Source organism: Petaurus breviceps, unplaced genomic scaffold (assembly GCF_028583685.1).
Source record: "Petaurus breviceps papuanus isolate PSGF00001 unplaced genomic scaffold, PetGlider_PUasm1.0 140, whole genome shotgun sequence".
In the NCBI taxonomy this organism is placed as follows: Eukaryota; Metazoa; Chordata; class Mammalia; order Diprotodontia; family Petauridae; genus Petaurus; species Petaurus breviceps.
In genome coordinates, this window is record NW_027185698.1 from 48,393,862 (window position 1) to 48,416,909 (window position 23,048).

Here is a 23,048-nt window from a genome sequence, read left to right on the forward strand (position 1 = left end):
TTCCAACTGTCATTCAGTCTTCTCCATAATCTGTCTCAAACCCACCTTGCCAGCCTCATCTCATTTTACCCTTCTTATTGTAGTCTTAAGCTCCAGTCCAGCTGACTTTCTTCTGTTCCAATGCAGCCCTCTCATTTGCTCAGGCAGCTCCCAGACCCTGCAGGGAGCTCTTTCCTCCCCAATTTCACTTTCTTCTAAGCCCAACTCAGGTGCTCCTTCCTCCAGGAATCCATCTTTGACTACCCTGAAATGGAAGTGATCTCACATTCCTCAGGGCATTTTGTTGAAAATACATTTTGCCACATTTTCCCTTGAATCATGGTCATTTGTGTGCTTGTCCTTCCTGTCATTAGATTATGAGCTTATTCAGAATGGGGCACTGTATGCCACATGGATGGCACCATTTGGGAACCTCTCCAACCCCCTATTGTGTTTGCTTTGCCCAGTAGTTTTGTTCTCTTAAACTTTTGTATGAAAGGAATTCTGAGCAAATAGATACTATACTGTGAAGGAGCTCAGGAGTCCTGCCTGATTGGACCCTTGGGATAGAACCTTTTGTGATCAACAGAGAAGGATGGATAAACATCTTACTACAGAATGGCTGGCCTATGTAGGCCATGGATATATTTACAGAAATATACTCAGGGATCTGGAAAGTCCTATTTTGCTTCTCCAAAGGGAATGTCAATTTCCAGCATTGTGGAAAGGAGGAGGAGAGCCAGTTACCTCTCAGGGGAAGGTCCCTGTCTCATCCCCAAGGAGGATATTGGGCTAGAATCATACCTCCATACAACACCTCCAGTATTAACAGTCTAAGAGTATAAGCTCTTTTAGAGGTCCAGAATCCCCCTACCCTGGTAACTCTGGGAAGCAGTCTTACCTTGACCAGGAGGTCATAGCTTACTCTTGCCATCTTTCCTTCTTCTAATAATGCTAGTTATACAAAAGACAATCACAGATAGCAAACAGTCGTATTTATTAGACCAAACAATGAAATAAAAATCAAGGCAATTACAGAGGTTAGTGTAGTGATAGCAACAACAATAATCATAAGAGCGACCATTTGTATAGCTCTTTAAGGTGTGTAAGCACTTTACAAATACCTCATTTTCTCCTCACGTTTTATCCTGGGAGGTAGGAGCTATCTTTATCCCCATTTTACAGACGTCAGATCTTCCTGACTCCAGGTCTAACACTATCCACTGTGACACCCCTGTCATGTCCCTCAAATCCTAGCACATGTAATCCCAGAGACCATCAAGAGCCGACTTCCCTAGTAACATTGTCATCGTCTTGGTTGAGTTGAAGTTTTGTCTAATCTTCAACTCAGAAGCCAAATAAAATTTCAGCTTAACCAAGGAGAAAGCAACATTACCAGCAGGGACTAGGGTTGCATATGCTGGGAATCAAGAGCCATTCCAGGGTGGGGCATGAAGCTCTAGGGAGGTGGTCTGTCTACCATTCACAAATTTGTGCCTTGCCTTTCCTTCATCTCCCTCAAACTCCCTTTTCTCCCTGTTTCTCAGCCACTCAGGAATCATGTCCACATACTCAGAACCTGCCTTTCCTGCTGGATTGTATACATTACCGTACTCAACCTTCATTCCAGCCAAACCAGCCTTTTCAGTGTCCCTCACACCTGGCATTGCATTGTCCCACTCCAAGTCTTTGCAGGAGCCTGGAACATCCTCCCACTTCCTCCTCCATCTCTTAGAATCCCTGGCTTTCTTCATCCCTCAGCTCAAGCCCCACTTGCTGCCCAAGGTTCTTCCTGATTTCCCTCCCAAGCGGCCCAAAATGACCCCATATTTATGCTACACGTACTTGTGTGTATCTGCCCAGATAGAATGGAAGATTTTCATGTCAAAGACTCGTTTTTGTTTTGTTTTGATTGTCTTCTCTCCCTGGTGCATAGCAAAGTGCCCCAGTAGGCCATAAGACTCGATATCAATGAGCACTCTTATTTAAACTTGGTAACTCCTCCAGCACCCACAACACCGTCCTGCACTTAATAAGTGTTTGTATTTGGAAAATATTGTTGCCAGTATAACAGCTGCTAAGGGGCATGGGGTGTGCCCCTTTAACAGGGCTGTGCAGGATGTGCCTGCGAAGATGGGCCTCACTCTGGAGCAGGGTCTGAGTCCTCATGGGGACTACTTGGATTTGGGCCCAGTTGGATGCCATAGAATTTTCCTTCTGTCCCTGTTCTCATCCTGCTCCAGGGCTCTAGAATCCAGTGGGGTCTGCGAGTCTGTGACATATGGACTCCCATTCATCATCAGACCAACAAGTTGTTGGCAGCTGGACTGGGATGAGCTAGAGACAAACCAGCAATGTTTCCATGCTTTGTGTCACAGCCTGCAGGTAAGTTCCCATGTCACTGGGTGGCAAGAGGTGGGAAAGCTGAAGTACCAGCCATCGATGAGTCATGGACCCCCGAAACCAACACCAGCTGCCCCCAGAGCCATAACTAGCATGGGGTAAAAGGGAAGGGAGGGAGGAAGGGAAAGAAGGAGGGAAGAAGAAGGAAGGGAGGGAGGAAGGAAAGAAAGGGAGGAAGGGAGAGATGGAGGGAAGAGGAAGGAAGGGAGTGAGGGAGATGGAGGGAAAAGGAGGGAGGAAAGAGGGAGGAAGGGAAAAGAAGGAGGGAGGAAAGAGGAAGAAAAAAAGAGGGAGGGAGGGAGGAAGGAAGGAAGTGAAGGAAGGAGGAAGGAAAGAGAGGGAGGAAGGCACCTGAACTGGATGCTGGTATTGGGAGAAGACCATTGGGAAAGGGGGGAAGTGGGGAGGCCTGAACAGAGAGTCTCAAAGATGTCCACTGAAAGACAACCTTCCCCAGGGAAAGGAGATTGACCTCAGTCATGGAGGAAATAATGTGTAACTCGGGACACCAGGTGATAGTGTCTCTCTTCTATATGTTGTTGCTGAGTCCTTTACATGGTGTCCAACCCTTGCTGGCCCCACGTGGGGTTTTCTTGGCAGATACTGGCGTGGTTTGCCATTTCCTTCTGCTCGCTTTACAGATGAGGAAACTGAGGCACACGGGGTTCAGTGGCTTGCCCAGGGTCCTGCATGAACTTCAGGCCAGCAGGCTCTCTGCTGCTGCCCACTGCTGCTCTGCATCCCGGTCATTTATACGTGGTAGCCTCCATTGAGAATGTGAACTCCTTTAGGAAAGAGACTGCCTTTGTTTCTTTGTGTCCCCAGCACTTAGCACTGTACTTAGCATACAGTAAATGCTTAATATATGCTTATTCAGGTTGTTTTTAAAGAAATACTGTGCAGCTCTGCAGAGAAACCTCCAGACACATAAACCTGCTCCGATGCCTTCTTAAATCACTCTGTGCCTGACACCCATGCCAGGCAAGTTCTAAGTGTGTGCAACCTTCGACATGGCATATGAATCCCACGTGCCTGGCCTCGAGGCGTAGCAGGTAGTGACTGCATACGAGGGCACAGAGATACGGGAGGAAAGACCCAGCACTGCACACAATCTGACCGCTCATTTCTGCATTCACTCACATGCTTCGCTACCAGTCTGGTAAAAGATAGGCTGGTTTGACAACCCTCACATACCAACACTAAGGGTAGAGATTAAGTGAACTTTAGAGAGTGGTGGCCCTAAAGGTTAGCCCTAGCAAATGGCCCCTGCTGTATCCTCTACCACTCCCACACCACTTAAAGTCAAGGGGCAGCAGGAAGCATGAGCAAGTGCAGCTACCGGCTAGCTTAGGGATGAAGGAAGAGGGGGCTGGCTGCAGCACAGAGGAATCTTGAATGCCACATTCAATAGTTTAGATTGCTGTGGTGTTCTCAAGTAGTTCAGTAAAAGGGTAATCCTTGTGATGGGTAGCCCAGTGTAAGCCAAAGGGACTGTGACTAGAGGACCAGGAGTATGAGGACTGGGTTCTGCTCCAATGATTTCTTCCCTGCTCCATTCTCCACATGGGAGGTGGTAGTCTGTCTACACAGAGGGCTGGCTCTCTGCCGTCTGCGAGCCTCTCTCTGTGTGTAGACACAGGACTCTGCTCTCTAGCCAGGACTGTCTCTATGCAACAGCTTGCCCAAGGGAAAAGAAGCATAAGTGTACATTACTGGGTCACTCTGTGTTCTAATGTCCTGATCTGTTCAGTGGGGAGGATACCTGCACCACATAGGGCTGGTGTGGAAATGTGAGCTCTCGTCATCATCGCTGTTGATTATTATTCTTTATTATCCCTCCTCATTTGTCTGCTCACCTTCTCACATCAGGACAGACACAGTGACTCTCATCACCACACTGGGTCATTAGGGGCACCCTGGTCCGGATGCCTCCCCAGACTGACCAAGTGGAGATCTGAAGTGGAAGAACAAGCCCAGTGAGTAGGAAAGGAGAGTCCTGCACCAACACTGAGCCACAGTCTGTTTGCCCAGGGAGGTCCAGTTTTAAACGGGCACATGCAAAAGCCAAAAGGAAGAGCACCCAATCAGAGGCCTCCAGGGAGCGAAACAGATCTGTAACAGAGACATTGACCTGTGTGGATGACTGCACTTCATCGTGGGCACAGAAGGCCCCAAAGCAACTGCATTTCTACTACAGACCTAGAACTTCCTGTTCAAGGGTTTCAGTGGGCTGACCTTCTCCCCCACCGCAGCCTCCCTGACAAACAGGTGTTCAGCCTCCACTTTAAGACCTCAATATCGAGGCTTAGTGGTTACAAAGCACTTTCAAAATATTGGTCTCATCTTACCTATTATTTTTCTGTATTATCAGCCCCATTTTGCAGGTTATTAAACAGAGTTTAAGTGACTGGTCCTGGTCACAAGCTAATGCAGGGTGGGGATCCAGCTCACACCCAGGCTTCTGACCTCACATCCAGATCGCGTTTCACCATGTCAGCTGTAAAAATATTGCCAGGCAAACTGAAGTCCCTAATGAGCCGGGGTTTATGAATAATGCTAAGCCAACAAAAAGGAAGTGACAGACCCACCACTTGAGGAAGAAAGAGTAATGTTAATAAACAGCAGAGAAAATGAGAAGGACTGAGATGATTTTGCTTCTGTCTTCTCTGACAAGGGCAGGGATCTGGCACACAAAGAAAAGCAAAAACCAACATTGTGCTAGGAAATCAAAACCCAAGAATATCCTAAGAGAGGCCCTGTAACCTGAAATGGATTTGAGTCTTTGGCCTGAGATTCATTTTGGAAGAACTTTGCTCTCTCATCTTTGTCAGGACTTCCTGAGAATCAGGGAGAACGGAAGAAGCACCAGACACAAACCCATGGTATCCCAGTTTTCAGAGAGAGCAGTGGGATGGACTTAGGGAATCACTGACCTGTGGAATTTTTTTTTTGGAGGGGGAAGGCAAGGCAGTTGGGGTTATGTGACTTGCCCAAGGTCACACAGCTAGTAATTGTGTCAAGTGTCTGAGGCCAAATTTGAACTCAAGTCCTCCTGACTCTAGGGCTGGTGCTCTATTCACTGTGCCACCTAGCTGCCCCTCCTCACACCATTCTAGAGAAGATTATCAAACAGTTTGCAGTCACTGATCACTAAGATATCTCAGACCAATCAAAACCTCATTCCTTTTTCAGTCAGGATTACTAGGTTGATAGATCATAACTCTAGTATGGCTTGATTTCAGCAAAATATTCAATTAAGTCTTCATGCTGTCCTTGTGACAAATGGAAGAGTGTGGAATGACAATACAGTTAAATAGATTCATAGCTAGCTGAACAACTCTTTAAAGAAAATGATGTTTCAACCTGTGGGGTATCCTGTTCCCCTGTTCCTGCTCCTGGGATGGACTGGAAGATGGGACCAGCAAACTGAAGAGGCCAGAAGCCTTCCCTGGCCAACTGAAAGGTAGTAGAGTATCATACTGTAAGGGCCAAGATAAGATAAGAGCTTACATGGCAAAGTCTGAGTCCTGATGTGCCAAAGACAGGACCCGCAGGTCTTCTAAGTAGGAACAGATCAGCTACCAGAGGGTGTCTTGGGAAAAGAGATCACATCAGATACTGCCATTCTTAACCTCCCTGGGCCTGTTTCCTCATCAGTAAAATGAGGGGGTTGGACTAGATGGACTCCCAGTTCCCTTCCACCTCTACATCCTGCAAAGTCTGGGGCAGAGACAAGACTTTGCTTACACTCAGAGGGCAAGTCAGCGGAATCTGATTGAGGAAGGAAACAAGTCCAAGGCTGAGTAAGGGTCAACAGCAGCCAGATAAACAGAAGATCAAGCAAAAGTGATTGAGCTTGAGAGAAGTTTGTCATAATTTTTCAGGCTCAGCTCAGCAACTCAGCCACCCTATAGACTTTTTAAAAAGATGGAGGGGCAGCTAGGTGGTGCAGCAGCCCTGGAGTCAGGAGGACCTGTGATCAAATCTGGCCTCAGACACTTAACACAAAAACTAGCCCTGTGACCTTGGGCAAGTCACTTAACCCCAACTGCCCTCCAAAAAGCAAAAAAAAAAAATATGGAGGCAGCTGGGTAGCACAGCAGATAGATCACTGGGCCTGGCATCAACGAGGTCTGAGTTCAAATCCAGTCTCAGACACTAGCTATATAACCTGGATAAGTCACTTAACCTCTTTCTGCCTCAGTTTTCTCAGCTGTGAAATGGGGATAATCATAACATCTATCTCCCAGGATTGTTGTGAAGTTCAAATGGGATGATATTTGTAAAGCACTTAGCACAGTGCCTGGCACATAAGTGCTACAGTAGCTATTACTGTTATTGTTGGTGTTATTACTACATTCTTCCAGAGGAGCCTCAGCTCTTTCTCCACTTCTGTTGCTTTCTGAAGGGCAGATGTGCCTCTAGGAGGTTTTCACTTCATCTTTAGGCCTTCTCCATCATCTCTTCCTCATCTCCTATAATTCCCACACCCCATCACCATCCTTTCTTTTCTGGATGCCATAACTTATCGGTGGATCCCAGAGCTGGACACTGTATTCAAGATGTGGTCAGACAAGATCAAATGTAATCTGAAGTGTATTTACCACATTGTAGGTTCATATAGTACTTACAAAAACTAAAAATCCCAGGACTTTTTCATATAAACTTCAATAAAAATTTCCCTCATCTTATTACTAGACAGGTGTTCATATTTATCTCTGTTAAATTTCATTTTTCTCCACTAACGGTCTCCTCTGACACCTCATTATAACAGCAAGGTCAGTCAAGCATTTAATAAGTGTTTATGGGGCAGGCAACTAAGCTATTTTCTGGGCATATAAAGAATGACCCAAACAGAACCCTTTCCTTAGTGGACATTCTCAAGAGCTCTGGCAGGTCCTGTCAAGCTTGAAAGACTATGAGTATGAACCCTGACATGGACTGTGCCCCAGGTACACAAAGAGCAGCCTAGCTAAGCAAAGGGGAGCTCGTCAACAGGTAAAACACTAGACAAATTTGGAGTAGAGGAAGGTGCCACAGTAACTCATGAAGCCATCTCCTCTGGTGCAGCAGGCCTAGGATTTCTGTGGTGGAAGTCACTGATGGAACCGTGGACCCAACTCAATTAAAACAGATATCCATCAAGTTCCTACAAAGCCCTGTGCTGAGCCTCAAAAATGAAAGTTCCTGCCCTCGAGGAGTTTACACTCTTCTAGGTCCTCAGAGTATTGAAGGAAGTTTTGCATTTCTTTTTGCAGGATTCAGTTTGTAGTTACAAACTCTTGAGATCATTTTGTTTCATCCTGTCCTTTACATTAATGTTCACTCTTTCTCTCCCCTCTCTGTCTGTTGCCTGTGGTAACTTCTAGTGTATTTGTTATGCCTTTTGCATTCTCATCCAAACAGTGGTCCACCCCTACAGAATTACTTTCTTTTGGCTTCTTTCTCTACCATTTCCTTTATCCTCTCTAAAAAGCTAGAGTATGAAAAGGTTTGACTTGGCACTTTTCTAGCAGAAAGACCAGCTGCCTTTGCAACAGATAATTTGGTGATCATCCTAACCAGAAAAAAATAAATAGTTGGAATCCTACAGGTTGTTGTATGTGGCAGTTCTCTTGCTGTCCTTGACGAATTTGCCCTGGAAATTGCCATAGAAAATTAGCTGTTTTCCATTTCAGGCTCTTGGAAAGAACTGTCAGGCCTTCTCTCTGCTGTTTGCTGCTAATCTCCAAGAGTGCCATGGCCTCCTAGCCACAGCAGACACATGACACAACACAATTCTTCTTTCATTCACCTCTCAGATTCCCCTTTTCACGAAGGATCAGGCAATATACGCCATGTTCCATAGACTTATGAAGAGTCGGAATCCTAGAATTTCAGAGCTGAAAGGTCCCTGACAGAATTTAGTTCAAATAGTAACTGAATAGTAAGGACTCCCCACTATAACATCCCCAAAAACTGAGGATCCAGCTCCCATTTGAAGGAGCTGAAGGGCGCATTGGAGGACACCTTCATTTTTCAGAAGAAAAGAACAAGACCAGGAGAGGGGAAGTAACTTGCTTAAGGATATACCACAGGTTAGGGGCAGAGCTAGAAATCAAAATGAGATTTCCTCTCAGTCGCTGGAGCGTTTTTGCAAAAATCCAATTCGCTTGCATGTCGTGGCATCACCTCCATGATGTCATGGTCCTCTGCAAGAACAAAGCACAGACGACAACAACACTACCCGCCTGATTTCTGAACTTCCTATTTTGCTTCTCCTTTGGCCTTTTGTTTTGGCCAGAGTTACTCTATTAAATGAAAGAGTGAATGACAAACATTTATCAAGCATTTACCAAATGCTAAGCTCTGGGGATACAGACACACAAGGGAGACAGCCCCTAGCCTCAAGGTGCTTACTTTCTTATAGAGTAGACAATTCACATTGGGGAGTGCTGGCCAGAGAAGGATACAGTCACCCTTTTGGAAAGAGGAGCATTTTTTGATGCATATGTCTCTGATATATCCCATATGCCCAATATGACATATCCCAACCAGGCTTTGATGAAGGGAAAAGAAATGGCCTGTCCAAGAATGACATAAAATTTTCTCCTGCTCAGTGCCAGGGTGAGAGTGGTCTTTTTCTCCCTGCTACCTTCAGTGGACCTTGATACTAATACTTTTAGTATTTGTGGCCTATGATACTAATACTTCAGGGGCAGCCAAGGACAAGGGTCACATTGAGCATGGTTTTTGTTTGTCTCCTTATCTTAGAAAAGACAGTGGCTGCTATTGGCCAAAGGAGAGACTCCAAGCCCAGGACCCAGCCAGAATGGTCCTGCCAGCATCTTCTACATCATCTTCCCATCCAATTCTCTCACAATGCTTGTCAAAGCAATAGCCACATGTGAACTGCTGCTGCCCAGCTCCTTCCCTGTGCCCTCTGAAGACCCACCTGAGGACATCCTTAGGAGTGTGGAGGTAAATGGGGCATGGACCAAACAGACTCATGGAAGAGGAGAAGGAAGAATGTAAGGAAAGGAAAAGGAGGGGGAGGAAAAAGGGGGACAGGAAAGGAGATGAGTACAGAGAAGTATGGATTCAGTAGTGGAAAGAAGAGAATGGCTGACAGAGTAAAGAATAGAATGAGAGAGTTGGGGACAGGCAGAGTTGCACCTTCCTTTCAAGGTGAAATCCGGTTTAAATGAACATAGAATAGCCCTTGAAGGAAAGATGTTGCCACATAAGTGCGCTGCCACCCTGGACCTGTGGCCCAGGGGAAGGGCACAGGAGAAGGTTGATGCCCAAAAAGCTTATGTAGACAAATTCCAACCTTCAGTTTTCTTGGCACCAGGTAGTTGGAAGAGGGTGGCTCTTTGGAGAGCAAAATGAGAAGAAAAGGTAGAGTTGAGGAAGAAGGAGAATAAGAAAGGACAAGAAAAAACTACCAAAGTGGGGAGAAAGAAAAGGGAGAAGATATCTGTCTGTATATACATGTTGATTTGTATATGTCTGTGTCTGTTTCTGTGTGTTAGAGGCACTGTCTTAATGACCATGTGTATGTCTTTGTGCCTGTTTGTGTTTGCCAAGTGCCTTATACGGTCATGTGTTCATGTCAGAATCTGGGCATCACTGTATCTGATTCAGCAAGCATGTATTTAACCCCAATATGTGCAAAGCCCTCGGGATGCAGAGATTAAAAATTATTTAATTGTTTTGCCCAAGAGGCTTACATTCTGCTGGGAAAACACAACATGTACAGATAGATGCAAGTATGATACCAGGTGAAGTGTGAATAAGACAGCAGACATAGAGACATTGTACACCAGAAAAAAATTGAGAAAGGAGATCAGGGAGGGCTTTACAAAGAAGGTGATGCTGAAAAGTAAATGAGGAGGGAATGCACTAACCTGCACAAATGAACAGAAGCAGGAGAAAGAATGGAATGTAAAGGTCACTGTCGTGAAAAGCTGGTAGACTACAGAGTAAATGAAAGTGAGTAATGAGCGATTAGACTAGAATCTATCCAAAGGAGTTTGCATTTTATCACAGAGACATTAGGAAAGTTTTTTGACTGAGACACCTGTGCCAGAGGAAGATCTTAGTAGGTTTGTGAAGAAAATCCACAAAATTGGGGAGGAGAGAGACCCAGTTAGACTAATGGTACAGGAGAGAACTGGAGTAGAAAGAAAGGAACAGGTTTAAGAGATGTCACAGGGGCAGCTGGGTGGCTCAGTGAATAAAGTACCGGCCCTGGGGCCCTGGAGTCAGGAGGACCTGAGTTCAAATCTGGCCTCAGACACTTAACACTTTACTAGCTGTGTGACCTTGGGCAAGTCATTTAACCCCAATAGCCCTGCCTTCCCCCTACAAAAAGCAAAAAAAAAAAAAAAAAGATGTTACAGAATCAATAAGACTTGACAAGTGTTTGGATTTTGGAAGTCAAGGGAGAAAGATGCATCAAAGTTGCCTCCAGGCATTCCAGCATGGGTGACGGGGGTGCCATCAAGAGAGAGGATCATGTTTAGAGGAGAGGTAGGCTTCTCAAGGAAGAGGGCTTTGGTATTGAGATGTCGGCTGGACATCCAACTGGAAATGGCCATCGGACAAGCCAACATTTGTGGAAGAGATTAGGCTGGCTTACTTGATTTGGGAGTCACTTGGCTTTCAGTGTGTTTTGCTATAAACACATGAGCCATGAGAGCAAGTGGGGATATGGATTCCTAGAGTTCAAGTGCCAGATGGAAAACTGAGATATGGCCACCATTGCAAAATTAATGTCTCGATCTGAGAAGAGGCTTAAGTTTGTAAGAATGTGACGGAGGAACTGAGAATTGACAACAATGAAATTATCGAAGAAAGACCAACCAACCAGATACTGTGGTATTTTCCTCTAATGTTTAAGTTCTTACTTGCCAAAAAGAAAAAAAAGATGGATTTATCATCTCATTTCTGGTAATTCAGCATCATCAGTTTTTAAAGAGAGAACAAATTTTAAAAACACACATGGAAAATGAATGTCTGGTTTCCCAAGAGGCATCATTCTTATGGAAGTTTCAGGCTGCTTACTGTATGAAGCGAGACCAAAAACAAAATGGCAATGCCACACTAACACCATCCTCAGAAAAGTCAGAATGTACAGTGTTGAGTCCAGTCATGGCCAGCATCCCCAGCTGGATTCTTCCTCCCACGTCTCCACGAGCGGACAGTATCCTTTTCATGTGTCTCTGTGCTCTGCCTTGGTGTTACTGGGTATGTGCAGAATCGCATCTCTGAGTTGGAAGGGACCACAGAGTGTATATAATCCATCCCATCCCTGAACAGGAATCTCCTCTGAAACTTCTCTGAAAAGTAGTAATTGGGCCTCTACCTGAACCTCCAGGGAGGGAAAGCGCATTACCCCCAAGACATGCCACATCTCTGCATCTGTGTGTAGGTCTTCGTATATCCATTTCTTTGTTTCTGTGCACACATATTTGCCTGTTTCTCTGGGTCTCTGTGGTCAGGCAGGAAGGGGAGGGAGATTTTCCTGGTAGTCCCCCAGCAGAACTGGCTTCAAAATGAGATTGCCCTGCAAAGGAGGAAGCAGACATAAAGGCCACCCCACCACGACTACCATTCCCCTTTCCTGATCCTGAAGGGCTTGTACTTTCTTTGTCTGCCTTCCCCGAGAAGAAGCCTAAAGAGACAGCTAGCTACTCCTCCACCAGAACACTGACCCTATATCGAGCCTGCCCCAGCCCCACATCCTAAGCCTGCAGGGGAAACGAGTCAGAGATGGAGGTGGGGAGGGGCAAGCAAACTGTAAGGTGGCAGCCCTGAGGAGGCCCAGCCCAGCGCAGCCCAGCCCTGATGATACAATCCTGAGGCTCTCCCAGTCTCACTCTGAGCATAGGAGGCTGTGGCCGGAAAACCTGACTACTCAGGAATGTTGTCCTCGTGTATTCCCTGCCTTGAAGGGCCAGAGGACATGTGGTACCCGCCTCCAGAACACCTCTCCTGGCCCTTGTCGTGCTCGGTCCACCTGGGCCAGGGGTAGTGGTAATTACCTGTAATTCTTCTTCACTCTCTGCACTCCCCATGGTGCTCACACTCCTCACACTTAATGAACTCTGGGACACGCTCCATGTAACTCTCCAGAACTTTCACTGTCAGACTGGGTGTCACTGTTGTGGCCCCTAACATTCCTCACGAGGTGTGTTCCTGTTAACCTTCCTAGAAGGTTAAAATAATATTCATAGAGCTCTTAGCAAAGTCCTTGGCATATAGGGAGTATCTAATAATACTCTTCTTTCCCTCTCTCCTTCTCTCCCTCCTCCTCCTCAGAACACCTTGGATGGCCTAGAGGTGGAATCCACCTACAATCCCCTGCAGATTAAGGGCCATCTGTATGAATACCTGAGAAGCATCTTGTCCAAGCCCCAGGGGCTACTCACTACAGGTCGGGAGCCCCGCCCCCCAAGACAGGTATGGCTCCCACTCCTGCCAGAAAACCAGAATTTAAAGGCCTGGAATCCTTTATGCCAGTCCAGGGGCCCCTCACCAGCCCTCAGCCTGAGTCCAGTGTCCAGGCAAGTAAAGCTCCCTCCTTAGTGCTTCTAAACTTCCCAGTGGAGTCAGGGTCCAGGCCGGTGAGAGAAGGAATTATTCCTCTAAGGAAAGTACCCATAGCCCTTAGTCAGCGTAGGCACTGACCTATCCAATACTTCTGCTACTCGTGCTGAAATGTGATAGCTTGGGGTGGCCAGGTGGCTTAGCGAGTAAGAGCACCAGCCCCAGAGTTGGGATGACCTGGGATCGAATCCGGGCTCAGACACTTAGCATCCACCCAGAAACACCTGGCCGTGTAACCTTGAGCAAGTTACTTAACCGCGATTGCTTAAAAAAAAAAATGTGATAGCTTTTTCCAAAGTAGAAGGGGGTATAGCTAGACCATTAACCCCATAGCTTTCGGGTGAGGGCAGGGACTAGAGCTCTGGGCAGACCCCCAGACACCCACATCCCATCCACCCCCAAGAACGTGGAGGCCCAAGGCCTGAAGTGAGCCAGGCTTGTCAGCCATAGCCAGTGCTTTGTAGACATGTTCCCACATGGCAGTCAGTAGAGGGACCAAGATCAGTCCAAAGAGGGTGCTGTAGGGGAGGAGTTGAGAAGGAATGGGGAGATCACTGTAGACAGAAGAAAGCAGTCAGCAGAGCAGAGGCTTTCTGTGGGCCAGGGCGAGGAGGCCTACGAAGGCCCAGATCAGTGGGACTATGAATGCTGGGTCCTGAAGAGTGGGCTTTATTTGGGGGAACCACTCAGGGTGCTGGAGTGAGGCCTGTGTGAAGGATGGATTCGAGTAGAGAGGCTTAGAGCAGGGAGCTTGTTCAGATAGTCACCAGATTATAGAGCTTAGAACTGAAAAGGGGCCTACCTGAGACATTTTATGTCATGGACCCCTTTGACACTCTGGGAAAACCTTTGAGCCCCATTCAGAATATTTTTGAATGCATAAAATACCTGGGATTACAAAGGAAACCAATAATATTACAGTGCAGCATCAGAATATATGTCTGAATGCATGAGTGTATGTCTATATAGGGTGCACTGACACCAGATTAAGACCTCTAAGCTAGTCCACTGCTTCATCAGAGAAATGAGGGAGCTCAGATCCAGAGAAGCCCAAGATCAGATACAGCTATTAAGGAACAGAGTCAGAATTAGAACCCAGGCCCTCTGACTCCTGGTCCAATGTTCTTCCACCACACAAGCTGCTTCTCAGTCCAAGTGAGAAGGCATGAGGGTCCGAGCAAGTGGATCAACCAGGGAAATGGAGAGGAGCAGACATGTGAGAACTATGAAGATTGCCTGATAGCCAGCCAGAGTTAGAAGTCCCTCCGAGGTCCTAAGCCCAGAAAGCTGGGAGGGTGGTGGTACGCCAGGCAGGAAGGGGGAAATCATGAGGGAGAGCAGGATAGGCAGGGGAAGGGCATGATAGGTTTGTTTCTCTTGGATTGGTTGGTTTAAAAAAATTACTAGCCCCCCCCCAGTCTTATCTTAGCTGAAACTAAGGAAGCTGTTACAGAGGACAGAAAAGGCATCAGGCCATGGCTCATGCCTGCGTGCGGGTGGTGGCTGGGATCCAGCACTAGGACCAGGAGAGCCAGCATGGTGGAGATGGGAGGAAGCCACAGGTTGGGAGCCCCATGCCTTTGCTGGATCTCCTTTCTGCCTGAACAGGAGCTTCCCCTTGGTAGGTACAGTGTGTGTCCCCTCAGGCCTGTGTAGGTATTTAGTGGGGCTAGGTCAAGAAAAGGCAGAATTGAATGAAAAGAACCCCACCAGGGCTCCCATCCCACCCAGAGAGCCTGTCCCTCCACCCCCCAAGAAGGCTTTGCTTCTTCTTTCTGCAGGTTGGAAGACTGCACCCAAACCGAGCTCGAGCTACAGTTCTCCCCCTGCCCCTGGTACCAATCCCAGCTCCTTCAAGGACCCCAAAGATGCCAGCAGCTAAAAAGACATCCTCAGAGCCTGTGCTGTTGATTTCAGATGATGAAGAACTTTTCTGAGACACAGATTGCCTCAGCCCCACTCAGGGCAAGGCCCCCAAAGGATCTAGGTGAAGTGTTTGTCCAGGCCTGCCCATCCTCCTCCCACACAAAGACCTGTATATGCATCTGTATCAGGCAGAACTCTCATGTACTGGGGCAGGGGGAGGGATCTGGCCGGGCTTCTCTGTCCCACTCTGTATCCAGAGTGTTAGCTCAGGCCTAGGATTGTTTTAGGGGCTGGAGGTGACAGGAACCCTTCCCTGGGATGCATACCCAGGTGCACAGCCCCCTTCCAGCAGAGTGCCAGTGAGTGTACTTGATAGCAGCAGGGCTCAGTTTAACAATAACCTTGTTACCATTCCAAGCTTTCTCTTCCCACTGAATAAAAAGCAGCTTTTCCCACTTTGAGCCTTGACATGTAAACAAGAGGGCTGGATTTGGGAAGCTGGACCTTGAAGGACAGAAATTCTGTTTACAGAGCCCAGGCAGAGGAGGGAGGCCAGGTGTCAGATGAAGGGCATGGGCAGGGTATATTCCAGGACATGTCAGAGTCATGTTACAGAGTCCTGGTTAGATCCTGCCGTGGTGTGAACACCTACTGTGGGCAGAACAGTAAGAACAGGAACTTTGTCCTCAGACAACAGCTCCCTTTCTAAGGTATTCTAGAGCAGGGCTGGGGATCCTGCAGCCTGGAAGCCACATGTGTCCTTCTAGGTCCTCAAGCGTAGCCCTTTGACTGAATCCAAGCTTCACAGAACAAATCATTTTATTAAGGGTCCCATCCTTGTTCTAAAGCATAATCCAGCCCACAGGCAGAGGGAAGGGCTAGAATCTATGTGTGACATCTAGGAAGCCTTTCTGAAATCCAATCCTCTCCTCCCCCATCCCATACCACTGCCCACCCACTTGGTATGTCCCTCCCACAATCCCGTTCTCCTTCCCTCACATCTTCCACCACTTAACCCTAAGGCAAACTACACAGTCCAGGCTGTGTCCCTCTTCCTGGTTATTCATGCAGACATGGCCATTCAGAGCTCTCTTTGGCCCCAAGTGATTTTAATGAGTGTCCATGGCACAAAAGCAGCTTAGAATTGGAAATTTAGACTCATTCCAGACCACCCCCACCAACTAGTCAGGAGGCACAGCACCATTGCCCAAAGTCAGCCCCAACATAGGACTCCTTCCCCTGGACCTGACCTGTTCCAGGTCTCATCACACAGACCTAAGACCTGTTATTTGGTCACAAGGCCTTTCCTAATCCCCTGGAATCCTGATGTACTGCTTTTCTGAGGCCTGGACCCTGATTCACTGATACCACCTAGTTCCAGATAGGCCTCCCTTCTCTCAGGGGATCACCCATCTCCCCAGTTCATATAGATGTCCTCTTAGCACCCATTTAAGCCCTTCAAGCCCCACCCAGGTCTTTACATTAGTCCTTCTGATTTCATCCCAGTCCTGGTTTGAGATCCCCCTTCAGGCATACCCTGGCCCCAGGCCTTGGAGGCTGCACTCTTCTGTACCCGGCTGTACAGCGGGAGTCTGAGGCTGCTGGGGCTGTTAGACTTGGGGAGCACTTGGGGCTTGGGGGGTGGAATGGGCTTGAGGTTCCTTGGAGGGGGCACAGCATAGTCATCCGTGGCAGGGTTGTAGGGGAGCTCATAGCCCTCATCCTGCACCCGAGCTCGATGGCACCAGGCATCCCTGGGCTCCAGGGGCTTGTCATAAAGGCCTGGAGGTGGGGTTGGGCTCGGGCCCTCAGGCTCATCATAAATGGGCTCCTTCTTGGCTCCTCCCAGCTTTGTATCTTTAAGCTGTTGCTGCACCTGTTCAAACAAGCCCCAGTAGAGCGGGGAGCTTACACCAGCCCCTCTTCCTGTCCTCTGACCTGAACTGTCCACAGGATCTGAGTACAAGGGGTCTGGAGAGGAGTCAGGCAGTGACCGCAGCGCATCCAAGGGCTCTGAGTAGAGGGCAGGGCCGTGTACGTGGGGATCTTCAAGGCCATGGGAGGCAGCCCCTGCCATCCCAACCTCTGATGAGCCAGGGTACTGCTGATCCAGACCTGGGCCAGTTCCAGAAACAATTCCAGCTTGAGCCTTTTGCCTTTGGATGGCAGCCTCCACAGCCTGAAAGATGTCATTCCCTTGTGATGTCTGGAAAGTGAAAGTTCCAGGGCCTGAGGGACACCTCCGTCCAGCCTCAAAGGAGAACATGGCCTGGAGGCGTGAGAAAGAAGGCAGATGTGAGCTGGAGAGCTGGCAGAGACTTCTGAGCTCATCCTTTACAGCCTATCTTACAGGTGCTCAGGGGAAGAGGCTGACCCAAGGTCATCCCAGTAGCAGTCAGCTCTTGGGCCTGAGGGAAGCCACTAGGCTCAAAGGAGAGCCCACTCACAGCTACAGCAAAGGGGGACCCACTGTACTCTCCTACCCCTCCCCTCCATACATCCTCTTCTTTCTGAGACTGACCCCAAGCCTTTCTATGGTGGAACCTCTGCCTCATCCCAAGCCCTTACCCGATCCCGGCCATATCGACGGAGAAGAGTGTAGGGCCAGGAGAGCAGGGGCTCCTTCTTCTGACCCTGCCCCCCCAGCACCAGGAGACTCAGACCATTGGCCTCCACCCTGAGCAGGTAGTGTCCTTGCAACCCACAATGCTCAGATGCTTCTGTTTTCTGAATAGTCACCCAGAAGTCGGACCCTGGGGAGGGATGAAGGGTCAAACTGAAACATTCCCAGATGGAGAAGGGGAAAGACAGAGGTTCTGACAGACGACCCTACCTAGACACCAGACCCACCAAGGCACTTCAATACCCCCTCCCCCCAGTCCTCCATGTGACCATTAGCCCCATGTAAGGGCTGTGGAATCCCTATTACAAACCCTTCCATGTTCCCCTGGACCTCCTTCTCCCCATCCCTTTCTCCTTCACCCCTACCTTGCCCATGGGGGCTGTACAGAGAATTCTCCTGCATCTCCATTGAAGAGGGTCCAGAAGAGTTTTCTCCTGGAGCCAGAGACCAGCAGCCTTTCTGTAGAGGAGAAAGTATCAGTGCTCCTGTAATCGATCCCCAATGCCCTCCAGCTGGGGTCTGAGTCCAATCTACCGAGGGAAGGGACACTACATGGTCTACCCTAGACAACATCCCCACTCATTCAACCTGCTCACCGGAAAGGCAGTCTGGCAGAGTATTTGCACCCAGGCAACACTGGCAGGGCCCTCCGCTGCCAGGAGGTGGGAGCGCTGAGCAGTGTCCAGGCGGAAGACCGATGTGCCAGGTCCTGGGGGGCTGTCCAAGGCCACGGGGGCCACACTCACACAATCCGACAAGCGAATCACTCTGCAGTCTAGGCGTCGGGAGCCGCCCCACCCGCTCCCAGAGCCCGACCCTTTGTGCTCAAAGAACTCAAGCCGGGCCACTCCATTGGGACTGGAAGGGTACAAGACTGCCCAGGTCTTCTTCCACTTCTATAGTGAGGAGAACGTGGGAAAATAGTTTGAGAAGTTATTTGGGGTGGGGAGGAGATACTGAGAAGGGACGTGGGTGAAATGGGAGCTTCCTAGGAATAGGGATGCCCAGACTTCCTCAACCTTTGGGACAAGGGTGGGTGGAGGAAGAGATTGAAGGAAACACTATGAGAAGGCACTAGGGAAAAAGAGACGGAGTCAGACAGGGAGGGAAGATAAGTGACACACTATAGGACGGACTCTCCTTATCTTCCTACCCGTTTGTTGGGGGGCGGAGATGGGGGGAAGCCCTGGTGAGGAGCTATGTGGAACATGAAGGAGAAACCAGGAAATGAGAGAAATGAAGGGACGAGAAGGGCTCAACATACAGGCTTGCGCTAAATCACCCTCCTATGAGAGGTAGGTATAGAGAGAGGCAGGGGGACCCTGAGAAGGGAAGGGGACTCCATGCAGAAGATCCAGCCCCTCTTCTGGGGGGAAAAAGGGGGATGAGAGGGTACATGGTTGGGACAGCCCAGGTCTCCACCTTCAAAGGGTAAGCCACTGTAGGCGGGAGGCCGCCCAGCCAAGACCCCAGACCAGGGGCCGAAGGCACGAGCCCTCCCCCACCCACCCCCCAACCCCGGGAGAGGTGGGGTTTCCTAAAGGAGGCGGGGCTCCCTGATGGGGGTGGGCGTATTTCCGTCCGGCCGAGGCCGGAGGAAGCGTGGAGGGGCTGGGACTTCCTCCGGAGTTTGGGTAGAAACTTCTCCGGGACTAGCCTCGGGCCCCGCTCCTGCCCTCCCTCCCTCCGCCCCGGGAGCTCCCTGCAGACCGCTGCCCCGCGCTCCCCCGTCCCCAGACCCTGCCGCCACCTTGGCCCCGAAGCGCTGACTCTGCACGAAGAGCGGTCCCTCCATGGCAGCCCCGTCCATGGCGCTGCCGTCCATGGCCCCAGGCGGCTCGGACGCTTCCTGGCGCTGCGGGGCGGGGGTGGGGCGGGGCCCGCGGGGCGGGGCTGAGGTGGGAGGGATCACCCCCACTCCTACCCCCCTCCCCCAGCCCCGAGCGGCTGAGCCGGCGTCCGGGATTCCAGCGGCACTGGACGGGAGCGGCCAGGACGGCCAACATTCCTGCGGCCGACCTCGACGCCGGAATGGAAAGAAGTGGGAGGGCTTAAGCCCTCCCTTCTTCCCCCCCTCCCCCCCCACACACACACGCTCACACACTCAACATGCTCAGCCTCCTCTTCCCGGTCGGCCCCCGCAAAACAAGCACGCAAACCTTTGGTGCCTACTGGGTGCAAGGCTCTGGGCACCCTCGCTTCTGCACCACAGGTGTCCCGAAGAGCTGGGTTCGAGCTCTGCCAGGGACCTGAAGTGGCAGGGAGAATCCCTAGCAGTCTCTCTGAATTTAGACAGATGCTACCTTGGGGCACGTTCCCCGCCCAGGTCAGCATCTGAACGAGCGTTCCAGGCCCAGGACGACGAAGAGCTCTCCCCGACTCTAGCAAGCTTCCCTTCCGCTGGCTACAAGTAGACCCAGACGTGTAGCGACATTCACAGGCTCAAACAAATCGCGGGTGCGCGGAGGCACCGCACCGCACGTACTGGGTCCTTTTAAGTGCTTGGCCTGAGCACTCACACACACACACACACTCACACTCTCACACACACACAACTGCTCGGTGCTTATAAAATGCTTGTTCACCTGAACACACACACAGTGTTCCGTGTCTGTGCGAGCCTACACTGTACCCAAACGTCAGGGGGTGAGTGATGGAAGAAGGCAGGGACCTTGGGAGATGGGGGGCAAAGGGGTGAAGTCGGGGAAATGAACAGAAGGCTCCTCCAAGTCCAAAGCCAGGGGCTTCGCCCAACATGGGCCCCCGGGTGTCCACCAGCCTCAGCCAGCCAGGGAAGAAAGCTTCATTGAGCCGAGCGACCAGGGGCGGAGGGGAGGAGGCGAGGCTGGGGCCTGGCTGGCCAGGGAGGGGGAGGGACAGACTGAGTGGAACGGTGGGAGGGATTGAGGGAGGGGCGTCCAGAGTCCCAGGGCCCGGCACTTTCTTGGAAGTCCTGGGATTAGGCTCTGAGGCCGTGACTGGCGTCCCCCATCCCATTCCTTCGGAGGCAACTTCCAGCCCAGAGGTAGGGGTGCTTGGGAAGAGGGGAACAAAACAGACAAGCAGGGAAATGAGGAATGAGGGGGGCTAGGAGGGTGGGAGGATAGATGACGGTCAGTGGGAAAGAAGTGGACTCATTGGAGGTTGGGGGGGGGGGCAGCGGGGGATGGGATTTAGAGGGAAAGATGGGAGTGGAGAGAGTTGGGTGGAGGAAAGCTGGGAGTGTGTGAGTACAGTGTTAGGGATATAGAAGGGTATGGGAAATGGGGACCCAGGTAATGAAGATGTAGAAACAAAGAGGAGGGTGCTGGAGATGGGAAAGGTGGGAGTGAACATAGGATGGGGGTCACGGGGGTATAGGGATTTATGAGGGTAAAGATAACCAACATTTGAACCTGTTTTATACTTTCTGTCATTGGCCAGTCCCCAGTTCCCTGAAGGAGGTCATTTGATGGCCATTGCAGAGGAAGTGGGGGAAACAGAAAGGTGAAAGGGGTCCAGCCTGGCAGGGGGCAGAGAATGTGGCAGCCGAGGGAGGGGATGAGGACAGCATCAGAGGGTCCAAGGCCAGCAGGGTGGAAAGGGGAAAAGAGGACAAGAGTCTCTGCTGGGAGTCTGGCCCAGAAAAGTCAAAGTTTCCATAGAGGACTAGAGGGAAGAGAGAGGGGGGAGAGGAGAAGGCTAGAGCTGGGATGGGGAGGAGGGGGATAGGGCAGGGTCCAGTTTACTCCCACCAAAGACTCCTCTGCAGGGGATGCAGATGCCAAACCCCAAAGTCAGCTGTTCCTATCCCATCCCCCCAGGGATTGGGCCTGTCTCTCTGGCCTACTCTCTGTTGCCTCAGTAACGGCTTGGACCTTTACACTCCCTCCTTCTCCTTTCCTCCCTCCCTCCCTCAGAGTGGCTCCCATTGCCCCGCCCTGTCCACTCAACCCTGGTCCCTCTGGGTCCCCATGCTCCCCTGGGACAGGTAGCCAAGGGGCCTCAGTGTGTGACTGTCAAAGTGGCACCATCTGTGACATTGTTTCCTGTGTCACTATCAACATGAGGCCTCCTCATGCCTTCTGGTGTGGGCAGCTGTGTGTGATCCATGCAGCTAAAACTATTATGTGTGCCTGCCTGGGAGTATGTGTGTGTGTAACAGTGTGAATTGTGTGCCCGCCTGTTTCTCTGAGCCACTCCTGAACACGTTCTGATGAGGTTATGTTACTTCCCAGCTCTGAGGATAAAGGGCTCCTTTTTGAGTTTCTCTTAACCACTATTCATTCTCTTCTATGAAAATTCAACAGAATCCTATCTCACTGCTTCTGTTTACCATTCTTCTATCACCTTTACACTCTCTCCTTATTAATGTCTATCATTCTTCATCTGTGGAGTTTACAGGGTATCTCCTTCCCTCCCTCCCTCATTCTCTCTCTGTCTTTCTCTCTGTATGTCTCTGTGTGTCATCCAAGCTCTTTTTGTCTCTCATTCTCTTAGTGCAGGTCTCCGTCTCTACCTTATTGTCCCTCTCTCTGTCTCTGTCACCATCTCACTGTCACTAAAGTCTGGGTTTCTGTTTCTCTTAGACCATGTCTGACATGCAGCTCGCCGGGGGCCAGCCGTGGGGCCTCTGTGGGCTGCTTCTGTGCATGCTTTGTGCCTGGTGCCTGGGAGCCCCCTCTCCATCCCCAAGCCCCTCATCCAGCACTGGTAGCAAGCTTCGTTTCCGCCTAGCTGGTTTCCCTCGGAAGCACTATGAGGGCCGTGTGGAAATACAGCGGGCTGGTGAGTGGGGTACCATCTGTGATGACGACTTCACACTGCAAGCAGCTCATGTTCTGTGCCGGGAGCTGGGCTTTACTGAAGCCACAGGATGGGCCCACAGTGCCAAGTATGGCCCAGGCACAGGTGAGAACAAGCACCAAGGAAGGTCATGGAACAGGGAAACAGCACCACGTCCAGCTGAGGCTAGAGGCTCAGGAAGACGTGAAAAAAGATGTAGTTTGCACATGATACAGAATCAGAGCTGTTGGAGGCAGGGGAAGAAAGGAGAAGTTTGAGCAAAGAATTAATATATTAACAAAGTCCAGATCTAAAAAATATATAATTGGGTCAAATCTAATATGATGAAATGTAATAAATATAAATGTAAAGTCAGGCTTGGGTTCAAAAAATCAACTGCACTTCCCCAGGAGGCATGAAAAGATAAACTATTCTTAAATTAAGGATCTGGGGGATTTAGCAGACTGCATGCAAGCTCTATATGTCAAGCAAAAAAGGTAAAGTGACTGAAGGTAACACCAACAGAGGCTGAGCACCCAGAATGAGAAAGGAGGCATTAGTACTCTTGTCCTCTACTCTGGTCAGACCTTCCCTGGTATATTATGTCCAATTCTGGGTACCACATTTAAGGATATTGATAAGCACATCCAGAGGGAAAAACATACATAATAAAGAGTAATTGGGAATTGAAGCAACATAGTACCCAAGCTAGAGAGCATTGGTTCTGGAGTCAGATCCCACCTCTTATGGGCAAAGCACAGCCTCCTTGGACCTTGGTTTCCCTATCTGTAGAATGAGGTTGGAATAGATGGCCTCTGAA

At 49.8% G+C, this 23,048-nt stretch overlaps 3 protein-coding genes across 6 annotated transcripts in view; 2 read left to right on the forward strand and 1 right to left on the reverse strand.

Moving 5' to 3' along the window:
- Positions 1–15,787, forward strand: part of M1AP (meiosis 1 associated protein) — a 93,567-nt gene extending 77,780 nt beyond the window's left edge. The window contains exons 6-9 of the mRNA XM_069071783.1: positions 2,223–2,364; positions 9,136–9,342; positions 12,688–12,828; positions 14,757–15,787. Of these exons, the coding sequence (XP_068927884.1) occupies positions 2,223–2,364; positions 9,136–9,342; positions 12,688–12,828; positions 14,757–14,912 (646 nt within the window). The 3' untranslated portion in view covers positions 14,913–15,787. The remainder of the gene's footprint in view (positions 1–2,222; positions 2,365–9,135; positions 9,343–12,687; positions 12,829–14,756) is intronic.
- Positions 15,788–15,929: 142 nt separating this feature from the next.
- DOK1 (docking protein 1) lies at positions 15,930–19,340 on the reverse strand. Of its 3 annotated transcripts, XM_069071788.1 has the most exons (5): positions 19,215–19,340; positions 18,061–18,360; positions 17,830–17,923; positions 17,410–17,594; positions 15,930–17,110 (listed from the first exon to the last, which is right to left on the reverse strand). In XM_069071788.1, the coding sequence occupies exons 1-5, from the start codon at positions 19,287–19,289 to the stop codon at positions 16,319–16,321; spliced, it is 1,446 nt and encodes a 481-aa protein (XP_068927889.1). In that variant the 5' UTR covers positions 19,290–19,340; the 3' UTR covers positions 15,930–16,318. The 3 variants fall into 3 exon arrangements, with proteins under 3 accessions (XP_068927889.1, XP_068927892.1, XP_068927897.1); XM_069071791.1 differs by lacking the exons at positions 18,061–18,360; positions 19,215–19,340 and having other exon boundaries at positions 17,410–17,460; positions 17,505–17,594; positions 17,830–17,866; XM_069071796.1 differs by lacking the exons at positions 17,410–17,594; positions 19,215–19,340 and having other exon boundaries at positions 18,061–18,096.
- Positions 19,341–20,366: 1,026 nt separating this feature from the next.
- Positions 20,367–23,048, forward strand: part of LOXL3 (lysyl oxidase like 3) — a 19,476-nt gene continuing 16,794 nt past the window's right edge. For both annotated transcript variants that reach the window (XM_069071776.1, XM_069071779.1), the window contains exons 1-2: positions 20,367–20,489; positions 22,033–22,354. In XM_069071776.1, coding sequence (XP_068927877.1) covers positions 22,036–22,354 — 319 coding nt within the window. In that variant the 5' untranslated portion in view covers positions 20,367–20,489; positions 22,033–22,035. The remainder of the gene's footprint in view (positions 20,490–22,032; positions 22,355–23,048) is intronic.

Coding starts and splice junctions, on each gene's coding strand:
- DOK1 (XM_069071788.1), bottom strand. CDS start 19,289: ATGGACGGCAGCGCCATGGACGGGGCTGCCATGGAGGGACCGCTCTTC. Junction 17,924..18,060: donor TCTGCCAGACTGCCTTTCCG/GTGAGCAGGTTG, acceptor TCTCCTCTACAG/AAAGGCTGCTGGTCTCTGGC. Junction 17,595..17,829: donor GTACAGCCCCCATGGGCAAG/GTAGGGGTGAAG, acceptor ATCCCTCCCCAG/GGTCCGACTTCTGGGTGACT.